Source organism: Astatotilapia calliptera, chromosome 17 (assembly GCF_964374335.1).
Source record: "Astatotilapia calliptera chromosome 17, fAstCal68.1, whole genome shotgun sequence".
NCBI classification, from domain to species: Eukaryota; Metazoa; Chordata; class Actinopteri; order Cichliformes; family Cichlidae; genus Astatotilapia; species Astatotilapia calliptera.
Genome location: NC_137438.1, coordinates 26,504,907 through 26,522,796, shown reverse-complemented (window position 1 = coordinate 26,522,796; position 17,890 = coordinate 26,504,907). Strand labels below are relative to the sequence as shown.

The following is a 17,890-nucleotide window of genomic DNA, read 5'->3' as shown; positions in this document are numbered from 1 at the left end:
GGACTAAGAATTTTTCTGGAAATAGCATACATGGGAATATTAAAATGCATTTGTATGGAACTTGAATCCAGACGGGAGCATATGTGTCAGTGTGGCTGCCCCTGATACAGAGCTCTGTTGATAAGCGGGATTAGTGGGAGGGACAGATGCTGAGACAAAATAGGCTGGAGGTCACACCTTCAGCCTGCTTATGCACTCTGGGGCCCAAACAAAGGCTCGGATCATGGCTAAGGTTTTCGTTTGGGGGAAGGTTTACAGAACATGTCATGTATTCACACATTTAGCAAGCAAAAACACACTCTCTCAAGAAAACCTGTCTCTGCATGCCTGTGTGGGTTTGTGAGGTAAGATCATTAAATCCTTCTGGAGCACTGCAGGTCTGCACATATACAGGACGACTTTCCAGGAAAGCTTTTATTTCCCAAAAGCCCCCGCCTCTCTCCCCCCTCAAACAACACAGCATATATCAAGGAAACCCTCAAATTTTTCACACTGAGGCACATGTACACCAGGAGCTTTTTAAAGTAGACTCCACAGCCGTGATGATGGTAGTAATTTCAGGTACCAATTCACCCAAAGGCACTGTTTAAGCCAGGAGGACTGGTGAGAGCCTCACAGACATGACAGCTGTCAGTTCCAGGCCTAATTAATAGAAGGAAGAAGACCCCTGTGAGTGTGCGTGTCGGCCAAGTCTGGGATCACCTTCTAAATCCTCTCCCGATTCTTTGTGGGTTAAACAGGACAACTGTATCACAGGCAGGGGCATTTCATGATAGACGATGACGTAACCAAAACACTTTCTTTCAACAAGAATAGGGCAGTTTGCCAAAAAACACAGAAATGACAGATCCCCCCCCCCCCTCCCCGTATTATCAGAGAGGCCCAGTATGTTTTAGCATGGGTAAAATAGCTTCCCTCTAAAGCAAGTCATTTGTTCTCTCTTCCACCATGTTTGCCTCCACTTGGTGCAGTGAATCTTGCTGTCACTACTAAGGAATGCAGACATTTAGCCCCCTTCCACTCATATAAACAGATAATCTCTCACTTTGTCCTTTCAAAAATACCTCTACAAGGAGGCTTTAAGAGTAGCATGCACACATGTGTGCACTGTGCTGCAGCCAGACACACTAAAGACTGACAAAGAACAGCGGGACAAAAAAAACAAAAAAAACAAACAAACAAGTACAGTACAGCAGTACAGCAACATTCCTCAGTAAATCGGAGTTTCACTGTGACTGCCTCTGCCTGCTCCTCCTACTTCCTTTAGAAGGGCCGTCCATCACCCTGGAGAAATGCAGCCAAAGAGAGAGAAAAGACACCCCCCCCCCTTCCTGAGCCCAGTCACCCCGCCCAAGCGGATTTCTCTCCCTCCTCTGTGCACTTCCTAAATAAACCTGAGACAGTAACGCAGAGCTGAGGGAAAGGGGAGTGTCGCAGACACAGCTCCCAATTACACGAGTGCCAGGAGAGACCATTTAAAGCCACCTTTGGCTAAATCCTCTGCTGTTATGGAAACACATGGAGAGTGGGGAGGGAAAAGCGAGGAACGTGCACAGGGGAGGGCGAGCAGACAAACGTGAAAAAGAAATATGGCAAAAAGTGGGTAATAGTAGAAGAAACCGCAGCGTGGAAGTGGTTTACATTTTCTTGGTGTCTCAGTTCTCCAAATGTGCTCACTGAATAGATTTGCTCATCCCGCTGAGAGCTTAAAAAAAAAAAAAAAAAAAGAACGAACAAACGAACGAACGAAAAAAGAAAAATAAAATTACCAAAGGCTTAGAGGGCGTGGGGTGGGGGAGGTGTACTTGGGGTATGTCTGACAGTGATGCTGCACAGCCCCGACCTGGGTGGACTCTGGGTGGCGGAGTGGAGCACAGAGCGTAAACCCAGTCTCTCCTTTCTCCTCCTTCCCTCCCTCAGCGAGGGGACACAGTCACGTCATTGTGTGTGTGTGTGTGTGTGTGTGTGTGTGTGTGTGTGTGTGTGTGTGGGGGGGGGGGGGGGGGGAATGATTGCTACCCTTTTAAGACAGAGCTGCACTGAAGTCGGCAAGGGAAAACCCATACCATCACCATCGTATTCAAATGATACTACCACAGAGAGCAGCTTTTCTCTCTCCTCAGTTTATCACCACTGCTCTATGTGCAACAGCATCGTTATTCTCGTTTTCGCAGCAGATCATGTTTTTCCTGAAGTGGGAGGAGCAAGAGGAAAATGAGGGATTCCAACTAAATCCCAGGGCCCTCTCTGCCAAGCAGATGTGACTTCACACCATCCTCATAGCTGGCTGCAATGACTCAGCTCGGAAAACGGATAAAACAAACTCCCTACACATACACTCATGTAACAGGAAGCATGACCCAAATGGATTCTCCCCCCCCCGTACCCACCGGGAGACACACGAGATCTGCCTTTTTCTTCATAAATCAGTGTGCGCATGGCTGCCAGCAACACTCCCTTTGCACTCGAGCGCTGAAGGTGAAGTCATACATCAATACAGCAGGGGATATGGATGTGAGCGTTCACACAAGCACTTTTTGCTACAACAATAGGAAATGTATTGGTACGCATGAAAACCAAAGGCTCATTAGACTGTTAGGAACAGTCCGTTTAAATGTCAGGCAATGAGGAGAAGGTATTTATGCAGCTGTTTTCAGGTACCCTAAATGAGAACTAGTAAATAACTGACTAAAAGGGGAGAGCAGTGTAGCAGCAAGCGGCGTGTAAGTTCAGACAGCGAGCTTGAGCCCGTATGGCAGCAAAGCTGGGACAGCCCTCCTGTAGTCTGAGTAATGTCCTTGTACAGGAGATCCCTGGGGGCACAATCTCTCCATCTCCCTCTCACTGCTGCTTCCAGAGTCAGAGTAATGTATGGCTATGTATGGTCAATGACAAGTCTCTTTAAACATCTGAAAAGTAAAACTGATGTACTAGTAGGTTTATGAAATCGACCATTCTCATATCTGCTCATAAAGTAGAAAATAATTTTTTCTACTTTTCAAGGGTGAAAAAAGTCAGCATTTGGAAGCCAGAAGGGTTGGTGGTGACGGTGTTTAAAACTTTCAGTGCTCACATTGAAAACCAAAGTTACACATTACCATCATTACAAAAACCTCTGCTAGATTTAAACACTAAAAATTAGTCATCTGAGCAAAAATACACTAGTTCAATATACTTCCTGTAAAAATACATTAGTTTGAAAGTCACGCTAAATGACAACAGGAAAAAGAAAAAGAAAAAATTGTGTTCATGAAGACAAACAAATAGGTTGTGCTTTCATGATTATTTTCTATTAATTTACACTGGGTTTCTTTAACAGTGCGAGGGCCAATAGGATTCATTTTGTCCCTTGGACTTGGGAGAGCTATCATGATTAGAGACTGAAATGCAAGCACATATGCAGCTGCTTCCTAATTACAGCATTTGGAGAATGCACTTCATAGCTAACTAAAATGTGAGCTGTGTGTGTGTGCAGAGAAAATGGGGAGCGGCTACTCAACATCTACAGGGCAAAAGAACAGCAAGAGCCACTCAGGACCCATTATAACAGTGTTTGATGATCAATTTCACGCTTGGACCGCAGTGTTGTTACATCACCAACGTCGATGACACGGCCCCTCTTTATTCCACAACCCATGAATGCTATTGTAACCCAGGCATAGCAACAGGAGAAGGTTGGGGAGGTGTAGTGGGGCTGTGGCCTCAGTAGCTCTAGCCCTAAAGCCACCTGTCAGGGAGGCAGCTTGCTAGTTTAAAGAGGGATCTGTTATGCCTGAGCTAGCGGCACAAAAACAGGTCACCTGAGCTCTGGCTTCTCCTCCCAGCTGGGATACCATGTGACTCTGCTGGGCTCCTGAGCCAGGCAGCTTTGTCTCTGGTGTTTGGGCACTACACATGTGAGATCTCTGGAGACCAGGCAGCATCTACACAGCTTAGCTCCACATGGCGAACAGACAGTTACTACACAGAGGTGCTACTGTTTCAGAGAATTAATGTCTGGAGATAAAAGAAGGGCACAAAAACAACAGGGGCTCTTCTTTCTGGCTTGTCAATACATCAATATACCAACAGACATCCTGCACACTTGTCTGGTTTCTTTATTGTCTCCATCTCTCTCTCTCTCTATTGCATAGTATGCTGAGAAAAATTAAGCTGGTTTCCACTTAGTGTGTGGCTTTTTGATGGCACAAGTCTGCCTTGGGGGGTCAGGGTGAGAGGAAAGGTGCGTCACCTGAGACTGCCATGTCTCCAAGCTGCCCGGCCAGAGCACTCTGTCCCTATGGCAGAGGGAGAGTGGCACCTCACCTCACCATCTCTGTTAACACAGTAAACAAACACACACTTTCCTGCACAAGGCCACCAGGCACACACAGAGCCAATCGGGAATTTAACACTGGCTGGTCTGATATTCTGTGGACAGAGGGGAACACCACAAAAAAAGAAAAAAAAAAAAAAGACGAGGATGAGTGTTTGAATAGAGGCCTCTGCTCCTTTACAAGAACGAGCAAGGCGGCTTGGGATTTTGTGTATTAAGTAGCAAAGACTAATTAGCCATGATAGTGCCTTCTAATTCATCTAGTAGTAAAAACACCTCCACAGAGAAGATCTTTTAACACTTAATCTTATTTTGAGACAAACTGGGTTCATTACAGCATCAGATAGTATACTCCCAGAGGTTTGGAGGGGTTGGGTCATGCATTATTCCTCCTGGCCTTACACTTAAGTCTGTATTAAGGTTTAAAACAATAAAAAGTGCACACACAGGCAAAATACAACATGGCCGTTTTGATCCAACCCGCAAGACCCTAAAAGGAAAACAATGCACAGCCGAAAAATCCAATAGGAGGCAACGTTATTCTGAGGAATGACAACTGTGGGTATGTACTGCTACTGAACTCATTTCATCACTGACCTATGCAGTGGGGTATAACAGAAAATTGGCGTAGGCTCATTTAAAGGCTGAGTTAGGTGGGTTTTTTATGTTGTCATGTAAATACTTTCACTATAACCTTTAACTATGTTTTGATTCATACTTTAGTATATGAATGGTCCTTTATTTGTTCAATTTAAGTCACTGTCGCCCTGGTTTAAAGTGGGTTGATAGTTTATTAAGAAAGACCTGATGCTTTCTCTGACATGGAAGATGTTCTACTTTACACATCGTAACAAAATGATCAGGGTAAAAGACAAACAAAGCTTCTTGGCAAGAGTCTCGAAGAGGCATTTGAGCTGAACAAAGTGCCAGAGTTTTTCCCACAGGGTAAAGTAGAGGAAAGGACAGCTGTGCCATGAGCTCAAAAAAGTATCCCGGAAACTGGCTTTGACTCGTTTCCCTCCACATTTTAATTTTGAAATCGCCAGAAAACTAATGCGCAAAATTATGTTGTCTGACATGAAAAAAAACAAAGCATACACAAAACATATTAGTATTACAGTTAATTTAAAACATAAATTAAAACACGGGAGAGTACTGAGGCAGTCTGCAAGACTGCTATGTGACACGATCCAGGCAATGTTTTTCTTACTACCAAATACTTGGCATTAAATGTTGTGCAACTGTATGGTATTGTATTATGTGAGAAAACATAAATATCCCTCCCACACTGAGACATACCCAGCATTTTACAGCATCTAATAAAACTGATTTCATCTGAACATAAAGTGCAAAAGCACAGCTATCTCTTGTGACTCTCATCTTGCACTTACCAGAGGAGAATCACTAAGACTATTAGAAGAAGAAAAAAACAAAACATGTAGGGCTTAATTTACTCACGCTCAATGACAGGAAAATACAAAGCAACATTCTCTGAGGCTTAACTACATGCAGAACAATTTCCCCTAAACAGTTTGAGCTGGGAAAATTCACGCATATGTATTTAAATTTACAATTCTATCCATCACAGCTAACATATTCAGACCCTTAGAACACTGGGTGCACTTCTGTTACACTAAAGCGAATGAAGAGGAAATGAAACCCACTATGGTGATGGAGAAACTGCATAATATTGTTTAGGGTTCTCAGGTGAGATGCGGCAAAAAGAGCAAGTCTTCTATCTAATGTCCTTTGATGTCGTTGCGTTTTTGCACCGTTTTGAAACTTGAAAAGTACACCAACATGCTCCTTCTATGTCAAACAAAAGTGTCGGATTTTCTGTGGTAACATCAATAGTGCCCCAGCATTAAAACTCAAGAAAATCGCCCAAGAAGTGACGCACGTTACAGGGGTGCTATGTAATTCGTTTTGGGAACAGGAAACAGCACCAGCAATTATTACCACAGCAAGGCAAAAGGCGCAATGATGCCGATGTATGATCCGGATTCTTTCACGCTATTATAAGCCCAACTTAAATACAAAATAAATAAACAGCATGTGTTGTGTAGTTGCTCCTCAGTGAGTACGTCGGCGCTGCAGTCAGTCCCCGTCGATAGGGGTGTGGAGGGTACAACGTTGCTATTATGTTACCACAACACCCTGGCGCTGTCGCCATTTTCATAGCGCTTTTTCTCTGGACGGCGAGACAACCGTGTAGCCAAGGGAGCCTCGCCATGGGAAGAAACCCCCCCAAGAATGCATTCAATCGCCTTTCACACACTCTACCTTGAGTATCACTCTGTCGGTACAGTTTTTGTGTTGTTACAAGTAGGGGTTTGTGTGAATTCGTCGAAAGCGAGGCCAGCGAGCTAATCGGCTAGCACTGGCCTCTAAAAGTGTAATGTTAGAAGGCTACAAGGCCTTTTTTAATTTGAATGTTAGCAGAAAATATGGGGAATCTCTTCAAATCTGTGCCGTGAATAGAGGCCAAAAATAGCCTCGGAATGTAACGACGACAAACAGCGTATAGTTAGCACAGCGAACTAGCCGACACGAATTAATACGCTGCTTGTCAGACAGGAAAGAGCGACAACATCCGCGTTAAGACACAAAAACACCACCACCAAAGCTGATTGCGCATTCACACGGTTATACCAGGTGAGGGGAAAGCGACAAATTTCCTTCATTTGTTTAATTCTGCGTAGCTTGAATCGCTAGTACAGCTGGAGTAGATGGGGCGAGATGCCCAAAAGGAACATCCCCTCCCCCACGCTTTGCAGCATTTGAACCCAATACACCCTGAATCTAAATTAAGTGATCATCGCGAAATGCACTTTTAAGTCAGAGTGTAACAAAAGAAGAGTCGCCAGTTTCTCTCCGTTTGACACCGGACGTGCTCTCAACTTCTTTATAAAGCCTGCGAGATTACTGCGTAAGAACAACTTCATAAAAATCGGTGTAGCTGCATGTAAAATGCTTTATTTTCTTTCGGGGCTTTTTTCAACGCATGAACGGAAATAATGTTTCCGTTCTATGGCTAAAGAGAGATGAGAGATGACGCTACTGCGACGGATTCAAGCTTTTAAAAAAAACACTCATGAAATAATATCGTTTTCAGTGAGCTATCGCATCTGCTGATAGACAGTACGTGCAGTAGTTTGGCTGATTATGAATAAAGCGGTTGTATTCGAAGAGTATTATTTACACACACAAAAAGGCACGAAAGTGTGCGCAATATGGCCTGCAGTGTCACTGTGTCAAACTAGACAAGAGACTCCCTATCTGGCTCCAATTATCCCGAGTCAACGTGCAAAAAACGGCTGTAAAACCGTTGCTTTTAAAGATTTTAAAGGCAGCTCACGGTTGGCAGCCTTGAATGTTGTTGACTGGACGAAGGGCTGTGAGGTACACTTGTCTCAATGTTTCTGGTGTTAAGGCATATTTTTATTTTTTAAAAACAAGGTGATCACTTGTAAATAATATTTACCTGATAACTTTGTATGACGTCTCGTGTATTGCCTCACTATCAGCGAATAGTCAATGTCAGGCTAATTTGAGCTAGTAGCATGCGCTAGCTAGCAAGTACTGTTGGGTTGCGAATTTGATACTCACACAGCCACTTGCGTCATTTACTTATCAGGTTTTTGAAAAGAAATTATGAATATGGTAAATATGAACGAAAACCACTTGCCACTTTACGACCTAATGGTGTCGAGCAGTCCGCTTTGGAAGCTAAACTCAGCTGGTTACTGGCTTACGGTTAGCCAGCATCAGCATGATGTGCCTGGCCAGCTAACTAAAAGCCAACAATACCCTCTTTCCAAGTCGGATTTAACTAATACTTAATGCAGTTTACTCACCGTTTTATGTCCACTCTGGTGGATCCGAGTAGCGAATAAGGGGACCTGGGTAAGACCCCCGTCGCTTTCCACACAGTTTCCACAACCAAAACAATACTTCTGTACACACACACACTGCGGATCTCTGGCCAAGGTTTAAAATGTTTGTATTTAAACGTGTCCTCTAAAGACTCCTCTTCTGAGAGGGGGGTTCCCTTGCCTCTTGTTTAAACTCGGGGACCCCAAATGTAGCTAGAAAATCAATTCGAAACTGCTAAAACTACCCTAGTCAACGGAGACTTTTAGAAATTAGATCCCCTCAAAACCAGTCTCTTTTCCCTTTGCAAAAATGGCGGCCCTACCAGGACTGCCTTGACTCCGCCTCTTCTCCGTTCCTCACTCCCTCTCCATCGCTAAACCCGAGCTCCGCCTCCACACACTGCGGGGCTTACAGTCCCCATTTCACAGGGGCGCCGTGACCGTGCTCGGCGCGCGTCCACCTCGACAATTCCTCAAGAGGGCTGCCGTTTGTGTCGGTAACGCTACGGAGTAAATTTATCTTGCGCGATTTAGACGATGCCCGTAAAATTAAAACGGACAGTATGTCTGGAATCATTTTAAAATGTAAATTAAATGTACAGATTCTGAAAGATAGCGCGTGAACCTTTTTTCTTTTCTTTTTTAAACAGCTTGTTTATAACGCCAGTGCTATCTCCAAGATCATGTTTTGAAAGTGAAGTCAGCTGTGGGAATGCTGTTATCTGGAGGTTTTGTTTAAACTAATTGCTCTTTCCCCCTCCTGTTTCCTCCTCTTCCTCTCAGGATAAGAAGAAGCGATAGCCTGCAGTCTCTTAATGGGGATTTTACCTCAACACGACCCCACATAGGAAGTTTACATCAAGTGCAAATGCTACAGTAGCTGTAACCTAGTAATTTGCTTTTTATTTGCTCTTATATTTGTTTATAATACACGAAAAGTAACACTTGAGCAGTCTGAGTAGATCAATCCACAATTTTATTATTAATTTACAAAAAACTATAAACTATAAATAAAAAAGCAACAGCTGAGCAGTCCCGTCTGAGTAGGTCAATCCACGTTTTTATTATCACGAGCAAAACAACATACATATAAATAGCCTGCATTTGCAAAATCCTTTATTTTACCCACTGGCACTGGCTGCAAAGAAGCACCCAAATCCGCTACCCCAACTCAGTAGGAGGCAACTAAGCTGTTATGTAACCCCTTACACAAGACATTTTCTATATTAAACTGATATTAGGAATAAATACCCTGTGAAACATAGCGCACTGAGATTTTAATCATGGATAACTAACACCTGGCGAGCAGGAGAACACTTTGAGGGCCTTATAGTAAATAAACTTGGAAGAAATCAGTAAGTAAATACAGACTTAACGGCTTGGAGGACACATCAACTCACTTCAGTCCCATTTACAGACTTGCAAAAATCTGAGTTGCTCTTCATTTTCATTTAGTATTTAGTAGTGGATATCCGTTTTATGGCCGGTAATTATTATCAAGGAGACTCTGCAGTTAACGGCCCGTTTATTATTGGGTGTAAGCTGTAAAAGTCATCAGTCCACTTGGAGATTCTAGCAGTTTCCCCACAAATTTTATTATGATTGTGGTGAATCTGTTACGGCCCCCTGTCCAGAAACATGTCTGTAGAAATCCCTTTGACATCATATGTTCACAGAGGATGTTCTCATCGTTTCCATTTATCCACCCTCCCCCACCCTAAAACCGCATCCATTCGCGCATGCGCCCTCTCGCAGGACCGCTGCAACGGCTGGTGCACGGGCAGACAGGGTTCGTTTGATAAAAACTCGGGGGGAGGACGGAGGCAGAAAATTCTAGCAATCGTCACCCGCTTCAAACGGAAATGTTCGTAAACGGCTAGAGTGGAGGTTACAGCGATAAATCTGCCCCTGTCTGTTTTCTTTTTAATTTTTTTCTTGGAGCGGATGCCATTTATGCCGTAGTGCCCACCAGCATCGTGTTGTCGGTCCGAAGACGATCCAATCTCTCCTATGTTAGGACGGTGGCGCACAGTTGGTGGGGGATTAGCAGTGGTCCATAAGCAACTGATGAAAATGGTCATTTTTGAGAAATGGTTGGTTTCTGATGACATCATGCAGTTAGTATTTGTGGGCGGGCTCTGAGCTGCGAGGGGAGAGGGGCGCAACCGGAGAGCAGCTACTATCAGGCGCCATTAGGTAACAATGTCAAATTAAGTTTTAAGTGTGTGTGGTGTAAAGAAACACCCAAATTAACACTTAAAAGCGATGACATTTCTGTGTACATTGCGTGGAAAAGGACTACCAACAACAAGCGATAAACGGCAGCTTCCTTCCCTGAAATGAAGTCTGTTATCGTTGTCGTTTGAGAACAAGATGGCGTCGATGACTTTTTTTTTTCTGTTTGGGCTCAGTTCGAGCACTTCTGGGCGGCGGCGCCGTGCGCGTTCTCGCCAGTGTGATATTATTTCCTGTTTTCGTATCCTGCAAAGTTCAAGTTATGGTTTAATTTACAGGTCAGCAAACCAAGGGGTGCACATATACATTGTTTGTGACTAATGGACAAAAAGTTGATTTTTTTTCTCGCCACGGAAATATAACGTGTGAACCTCAGTTTGAAGTCAGTCCATCATTGTCAGTGCTAGTGATGTTTAGTTACACAAGCACTTCATTTGCCTCTGTTTGCACGCCAACAAACACTTCAACTTTAACAAAAGTGGATACGTTTAATTTGTAACATAAAAACATTCAGCGACGCCACCCGGACTACATCTGTTTAGCTTTTGACCCCATCTAGTGGCACAGCCAGGGGACTTCATCTAGCTTTCTATAAAGTGGAAATTGGGTTTTTGGGTATAGTCTTATGTATTTCAGTTTTAATGTAGAACAGTAGTTTGACACAATGATAATATGAGTAGCCTACCTTTTGCATCACTGTCATGTATTAGTTACATTTTTTTAGCTAAGTCATATATTTACATAAAGACAAAGGTAAATAATATAAATAAATTCCATTGTCTAAGACTGCAAAATCATATTGTGAAAAAAATCCTCATTGCTTCACTTCACATCAGAGCCTGTGGGATATTATCCCTACAAGTTGGATTTTAAAAAAGGAAGTACTTATAATTTAATCCCTGATCCACAATATAATAAGAAGCATCTGGATTTCGAAAAGATGAAACCTCATCTATTCAAAGGCATTTTCTGTAAGCCTGTGACCATATCAGATTAACCAAAAAAAGAAAAGAAAGAATAACAACAGCGTTATTGTTGCAATGTTCAGAGAAACTGACAAAAGAGTTGTGGTGAGGCCAATGATTACATTAGTCTTTGTTGAGTGTTTATTGCATCTTTTTATTTGGTTAATTAACTCGAAATGGAAGTTCACGGAGGTGGAGAGTGAATCTTTAACCCTGATTATACAACAGTGTACAAGCATGGCAGATGGATGGCCTTCCCTGAGCCTGGTTCTAACAGGTTTTTCTTCTTGGTAAAAAGGAGGGTTTTTTTCCTACTGTCGCCAAGTGCTTGCACATATTCATCATTGGATTGCTGGGGCTTTTTTTAATATTGTAGGGTCTCTACCCAACATTATAAAGCATTTTGAGGTGACTGTTGTTGTGCATTTGTACTAAAGTAACTAAAAGTAATTGAATATCAAACTGAAAGATAATGATTGGTATGTGATTATCGTATCATTACTCATTTACTCGAGTTAGCTGCAGTGTGCCGAGGTGGCTCAAACCATATAAAGTGAGACCAGTTCTTTGTTTTTTGTTTCTCATTATCTGACAATAAACAAAACAAAAAAACTTATGGTTCTTATGTGTTATTGTGATATAAATCTGAGAAAATTTCAGAATAATTCTTGCACTTTTTAGTGTTATGATTTTCTCCTAAATGTATCATTTCAGCCTCATAAATTATATGGGTCATTGATTTATTTAACTATTAAATTAAATCTAAAATGGCCCTAATAGACCAGTGTACTCATGACCTAAATTAAATGGGGTTTATTCAGTACCAGGCATTATTTTCTAATTGGGTGCTAACAATGGAATTAGTGTCACTGCTGTTAGGCAAATACAATCTAGAGAGTAAACTGGGCTAAATACAATATCAGTTTTTCTTATTATTAATCATGTCCAAACCATCTCAGTCTTGTGATCCTCAGCTTCCCTCTGAAGTACTCATTTCTAATCCTCCCAACAAAATGTTCACGTTTTCAGCTCTGCCACCTCCAGCTCCACCTCCTGTCTTTTTGTTAGTACCACTGTTCCCAAACCATACACCATATCAGGCTACTATCTTGTAAACGTTCCCTTTATACTGTTGCTGCTATCCTTTTGTCACAAATCACCACTGACACTTGCCTGCACTCTCTTCACCCTGCCTGTGCCCTCTTTTTCACCTCTCTTGTGCACAGGTATTTAAATTCGTCCACCTTCACTACGTCTAGTGCCTCTTCACTGTCATTCAAACGCTAAAAAATACATTGTAATTAGATTAAAATGTAAAGCTTTACATACTACTACAACGCAAATAAAATCTGAGGATGTCACAGCCCAGCAGGGTAAAATTTCATTTTGCCTTGTCAACAAAAGAGGGCGCTCTGAAATATAACACCCCTAACTTTCTGTCCAATCAGACCTGGCGTTGTTTGGAGGTTGCTTGTTGACAAGAGGAGAAGGTGACTTCTCAGCCAGCGGAGTAGCACCTAATCTAGATCTTTACAGAGTCTAAGAAAGGCTGGATTTTTGAGACAAAAGCAGCCATGTCTTCATTTGGGAGGGCATTGGGAGTCCTTCGGACCGGAGCGCGACTGCTACGACGCGAACCCGCGAGAATAACAAGCAGAAAGTAAGCCTTTAGCACGCTAGCTACTCTGTTAGCTTCAGCGGTTAGTAGCTAGCACGTCGATATATTCAAACAAGCGAAGTCTGAAACACGGCAAAGTAGTTAGGTTGCTTTCTGCATTATTTAACTTGAGTTAATGTGTGCCTTTTTTTTTTTTTTAAACACTATCTGTTTGTCAGGGCGAGTGGCGGACCGCACATTGAGCCACAGTACAGACAATACCCGCAGCTGACGAAGAAGCAGAAGTTTGAGTCGGAGCTTATCAGTGGTGTCATGTGGTTCTGGATCCTTTGGCACTGCTGGCATGACCCTGATGCGGTTCTGGTGAGTAGATACAGTGTAAACAGTAATGTGAAAATGAAGGATGGCTGTAGTCCAGAATAACACTGCAAAACCAGGTCAAATCAGGCAGAATCACAGTACTGTTAAAAAGCAATTGTTACTCCTAGCAAAAAGCTTTAAAGTAACACAAGAACAGCTGAGAAACAAACTGATGGAAAGGGTTATAAAGCCATTTATAGAAAAGAAACGCATCTTGATCATCCCCAAGGTTTTTTTTGGGGAAAAAATTTATTTGAACTGAAGCGCGAAAAGCTAAAGTTTGAGAAATTTTGAGCCTTGTTACGTGTGGCATAAAACTGACCTCTACCAGAAAATCCTGAAGGAGAATGCCCTGTCATCATTTCATGCCCTGAAGCCCAAGAATACTTGGGTTATGCAGCAAGATAATTATCCAAGACACACCTGCAGGTCCACCTCTGAAGGGCTTTCACAGTGATTTAAAAAGCTCAAGGGTGCCGCAATCATTAGGTTTAGATGGGCATTACTGGATGAAGTTTTTCTCTTGCTTAAGGAATGAAATAATTTTAAAACTACAACTTGTATGTACTCTGGTTATTTTTGTGTAATAAAATTTTATTTAAACGGAAACATCTTAGTTTGGCAAATATGCAAAAAATTAGAAATCGGAAGGGGGCAAATACATTTTCACAACACTGTATGCCTACCTATTCATGCAGTAATTAAATTAGCCCACTGGTTCTTGAACTTCTTATCAGTCACTAACAATAAAAAGCAATCAAAGTTGAATTTTAGTTAAGACAGTTACAACAGTAGCATTCAAACATTCAAAACTCAAAATTCATTCATCCTAGTTTGACGTCACTTTTTTCACCTCAATCAAACTGCCCCATCCACAGTGTTTCCTTAGACACCACAGTCTAGTGTGCATAGAGGTGATGCAGATACAGGTTTTTGTTATCACATTAATGATAACCTGCTTCAGAGTAGGTTACGTTAGAGAGAAGACATAAACAGGAGTGAAAACACCACCTACTGACAAATTAATTCTGGAAAATGGCATCACCAACGTTTGAAGATCTTATGGACTTAAGAACCCACGGCTAGAGCTCAAAGTTCATTTCAGTCTAGTTATCTATGTAGACCAACAGTTCTGAACAGCAGCTGCCTCAAGGCGCATCAGGAGTGTCTGAAGGCTTTCTTTCTCTGAGCACAAGGAAGAAATTTGTGCATATTCAAGGTATGAAACTTGATCCGTTTAAACCTTGTAGTACTCGCAGATCTCCTGACCATGAGGGTGCGAATATAGGTGCACCAGTACATCGACAGCTTTGCTTTGATGCTCGGCTCACTCCACTGTGAAGGTCTGGTGCAGCACATAGATTACTGCTGATGCTGCACCCTCCCATCACTTATGAGTAAGATCCCAAGATACTTGAATCCCTCACAGCTTGGAGCAACTTCCCTCCCTCAACCGAGAGGGAGCAGCCCAACCCTCAGTTTCCCAGGAGAGAGCCATAGCCACACTCGGAGGTGCTGACTCTCATCAGGGGCTCACTATCATGTAAAGTCATGTGATCTGGGTAATGAGAAAATCACTAGTATGAGCGGCTGAAATGAATTTCCCCATAGGCTGTTTTTATGCTCACCGCAGGAAGATTTTATAGTTAAATAAACCTAAACTAAATATAAAAACCATTCTAGTGAACCCTTTTACCCCTAACCCATCACTGCAGACAGGTTTTTGCAACATTTATGAACGGTTTGCGCTATGGTTTCTGAAAGCAGTGGTTCTGTGCTTTTCAGTGATATTGGGGTCATTACAGTAATCCCAAGCATCGTGCCACAAGATGAAGGTTTAGAGAGAGTTTGATGGAGTTATGCAGAAAACTGGCATTTTGTCAATATTTTAGTGGCAGTATTGTCTGAGTGGCAACACCTATCATTCAAGAGAACGCTGAATGTGTGACGTTGGAGTGGTGGTGTTTGAAGTGAACCATGAGGAGGGTATACTGGTCCTTTTAGGATGGCAGGCGTCAGCCTTATAGATACTTTAAGATGCTCAAAGTTTTATTATTTGAAGAACACTGAATATTTCCTTTGATAAACAGCCTACAGATCAGTTTCCTAATCTGTGTTCTGTTAATTGCAATACTTGTAGTGTGAAAGGCAGGAGATTGGCACCAAACAAAAAAAAAAAAAAAAAAAAAAGGAGAAGCACCTTCATGACACCGAAAACTCAGACATTAAGCTCAACGTAGCTCTTTAAGCTATTAATCTCGCTTTGTAGTCCATCCCCGTAGGGAGATGATGTAATGGTGTGGAGGAGGCACGCTAAACTTTAACTCCAGTTACTCTTTCCATCCCACTTCTAACCAGTGAAAGTCCAGGAGAATCCAGTTGAGGAGAGTTTGGATGAGGTAGTACAGGAGCATGAAAGTACAGCTGATAATCTGCAGTAGTTATGTGGTAGAATTATGTCGAACCACAGCTGTGTCAGTATGGCATTCCTAATAAAGAGTTTGCTGTGCACAGACTTGCCAGGAACAGGACTTTATTGATATAAATTGATTGAGTTAATTGATTAAGATTCATCCCTCCTCTGCAGGGTCACTTCCCTTGGCCGGATGCTTCTGAATGGACAGATGAGGAGCTTGGTATCCCTCCAGATGACGAGGAATGAGGTGATTTATACAGTTTCCAGGCAAATGCCCAACAGGACAGCAGAGTTAACTTTCACAACATGCTGTCCAAATGTAAAGTAGATGACCAGTTCACGGTGTAAAAGTCACAACAGATGACTGGAATCTGCTATAATAGTTTCAGCCCTTTAAACTAAAAGTAGAGGTTTTGGCAAGTTGTGTTTTTGTTTGTTTGTTTTTAAACAAGCCTTTCTGAAATATAATGTCCTTCTACTTTATTTGAAATCTATGAAGTAAAAAGTACGTTTTAGTTGATCCACGGGCTTCTCCAGATTCACCAAAAGATTGAAAAGAGATCACTTTTAGCTTTATTGGTCCGCTAACCTCGCTTTGCACACATTCAGCTCCCTGCATGGCTTCAGTTCAGTGCCTAAGGTGAGAGGGCATTTCCTTTTTCTTTTCTTTTTGTCTTTTTTTTTTTGAGGATTTGCAGACTTGTCTGAAAGGTTGACTCTTCAAATCGAAGGATTCTGTTTTTGTCATGTAACATCTGCCTACACATGCAGGCACTTAGCACTTTGAGGATGTTTGAAAGGTGGTGGCATCTCTTATCTGATATAGTTAAACATTTATGTATTTAGCTGTAAAGTTTTAACTAAGTCTGTAAAAGTGAGAGTGGTGCACAGTAATTTTTTTTCATGATAAGAGAAGCAGTCAGATTTGTGAAGCGCTCTGGGTAACTTGGGGATATTTTCCACACTTCTTTCTGGAAATGCTTTTTAGGTGAGCGCTGCATGGGTGGAGCAGCCAGACTTCTCCTGGAAGTTGAGGGCTACAGTGCAGCTGTGAAAACCTCCAGTTTCACATGATTACTTAAATGCTGTAACCTCAGAAGCAGCTGTACTTCAGTCTGAACCCTGCAGAGGGCAGTGTTGTAAAGGTTTACCTTAAACCTTTTGCACACCTGGTTCAACTGAGGTTACACTCACAAAGTTAGTTACAAGGACAGGTGTATACGGTGTATTTTTGTGTCTTTTGATTGTCAAGCACTATATAAACTTAAATATTAACCTTTAAGTGACACGTTTGGCCACTTAAAAGAATTATCCCAGGTGCACCAGGCCAATGTAGTGTAATACATGTAATTAATCTCACAGGTTATCATGGTCAGTGTGAGGGGTGCTGATGGTAGTAACGGTAGTGACATGGTGCCTGCAGGCATCGTCAGCACATTATGTTCAAGCAGGGCAACTTCATGAAGGGCGTAAGCTGTTTATAGACAAAATGGTTTTATTCATGTAAACCATTATTCTACTTATAATGTAGTAATAATATTGTTTATTTGAAAAGGTACCGCTTCACTTTGGTGTACCTAATAAAGTGCCCGTTTCTTCTTTGCAGGTTACCACAGAGGATTTGGTTTGCCGGGCGAGTCTTTGGGCTGTTCTGAAAGTCATTGTTGTACATAGACTTAATAAACTTATCTTTAAATTAAAACAAGACCAGCATGTCATTTCATTACTTTTATTTATTTACACGCAATTTCTGAAATGCATTAACAGTGTCACAGTTAGCCAGTGTTTGTATATTTCAAATCATAAGCCATTTAAATCTGGAAAAAACCATTGCAAGAACCAACACATATTAAAAAAAAAAAAAAAGCTGAGAGCTGCATTTCAAGGAGAGTGAGGGGGACAAATACTACAGCTTATTACAAACCCTGCCTGCGGGCCAGTTCGTGTTTTTATTCTGTGAGTTAACATGCAAAGACTTCAAAGATTAAAGTGTAGTGTAAAAGAAAAAGGAGGGGTACAAAGGAAACACTTTTTTTTTTTTTTTTTTTTAATGTTAATTCTGTGTTTTGGATCTCATCACTCACCTGAGGAAGGCTCACACTGTTC

At 42.0% G+C, this 17,890-nt stretch overlaps 2 protein-coding genes across 10 annotated transcripts in view; one reads left to right on the top strand and one right to left on the bottom strand.

Annotated features, from left to right (window-relative positions):
- Positions 1-8,600, bottom strand: part of kmt2e (lysine (K)-specific methyltransferase 2E) — a 28,565-nt gene extending 19,965 nt beyond the window's left edge. For 7 of the 8 annotated variants that reach the window (XM_026147490.2, XM_026147493.2, XM_026147495.2 and 4 more), the window contains exon 1: positions 8,173-8,560. The gene's annotated coding sequence lies outside the window, so the exon portion shown is untranslated. Of the gene's footprint in view, positions 1-8,172 lie in introns of all 8 variants that reach the window. The other variant, XM_026147491.2, reaches the window with a different exon arrangement.
- Positions 8,601-9,983: 1,383 nt separating this feature from the next.
- On the top strand, positions 9,984-17,486 carry ndufb2 (NADH:ubiquinone oxidoreductase subunit B2). 2 transcript variants are annotated; one of them, XM_080291791.1, is made up of 5 exons: positions 9,984-10,283; positions 12,839-13,050; positions 13,227-13,371; positions 15,956-16,031; positions 17,391-17,486. In XM_080291791.1, exons 2-4 carry the CDS (start codon positions 12,965-12,967, stop codon positions 16,028-16,030), a joined length of 306 nt encoding a protein of 101 aa, XP_080147917.1. In that variant the 5' UTR covers positions 9,984-10,283; positions 12,839-12,964; the 3' UTR covers position 16,031; positions 17,391-17,486. The 2 variants fall into 2 exon arrangements, with proteins under 2 accessions (XP_080147917.1, XP_026003283.1); XM_026147498.2 differs by having other exon boundaries at positions 9,984-10,386.
- Positions 17,487-17,890: the final 404 nt, after the last annotated feature.

What these genes read in the sequence shown, in the direction of transcription:
- ndufb2 (XM_080291791.1), top strand. Translation starts at nt 12,965, where the DNA reads ATGTCTTCATTTGGGAGGGCATTGGGAGTCCTTCGGACCGGAGCGCGA. An exon ending in GCGAGAATAACAAGCAGAAA is followed by an intron (nt 13,051 to 13,226) that starts GTAAGCCTTTAG and finishes TCTGTTTGTCAG; the next exon opens with GGCGAGTGGCGGACCGCACA. An exon ending in ATGACCCTGATGCGGTTCTG is followed by an intron (nt 13,372 to 15,955) that starts GTGAGTAGATAC and finishes CCTCCTCTGCAG; the next exon opens with GGTCACTTCCCTTGGCCGGA.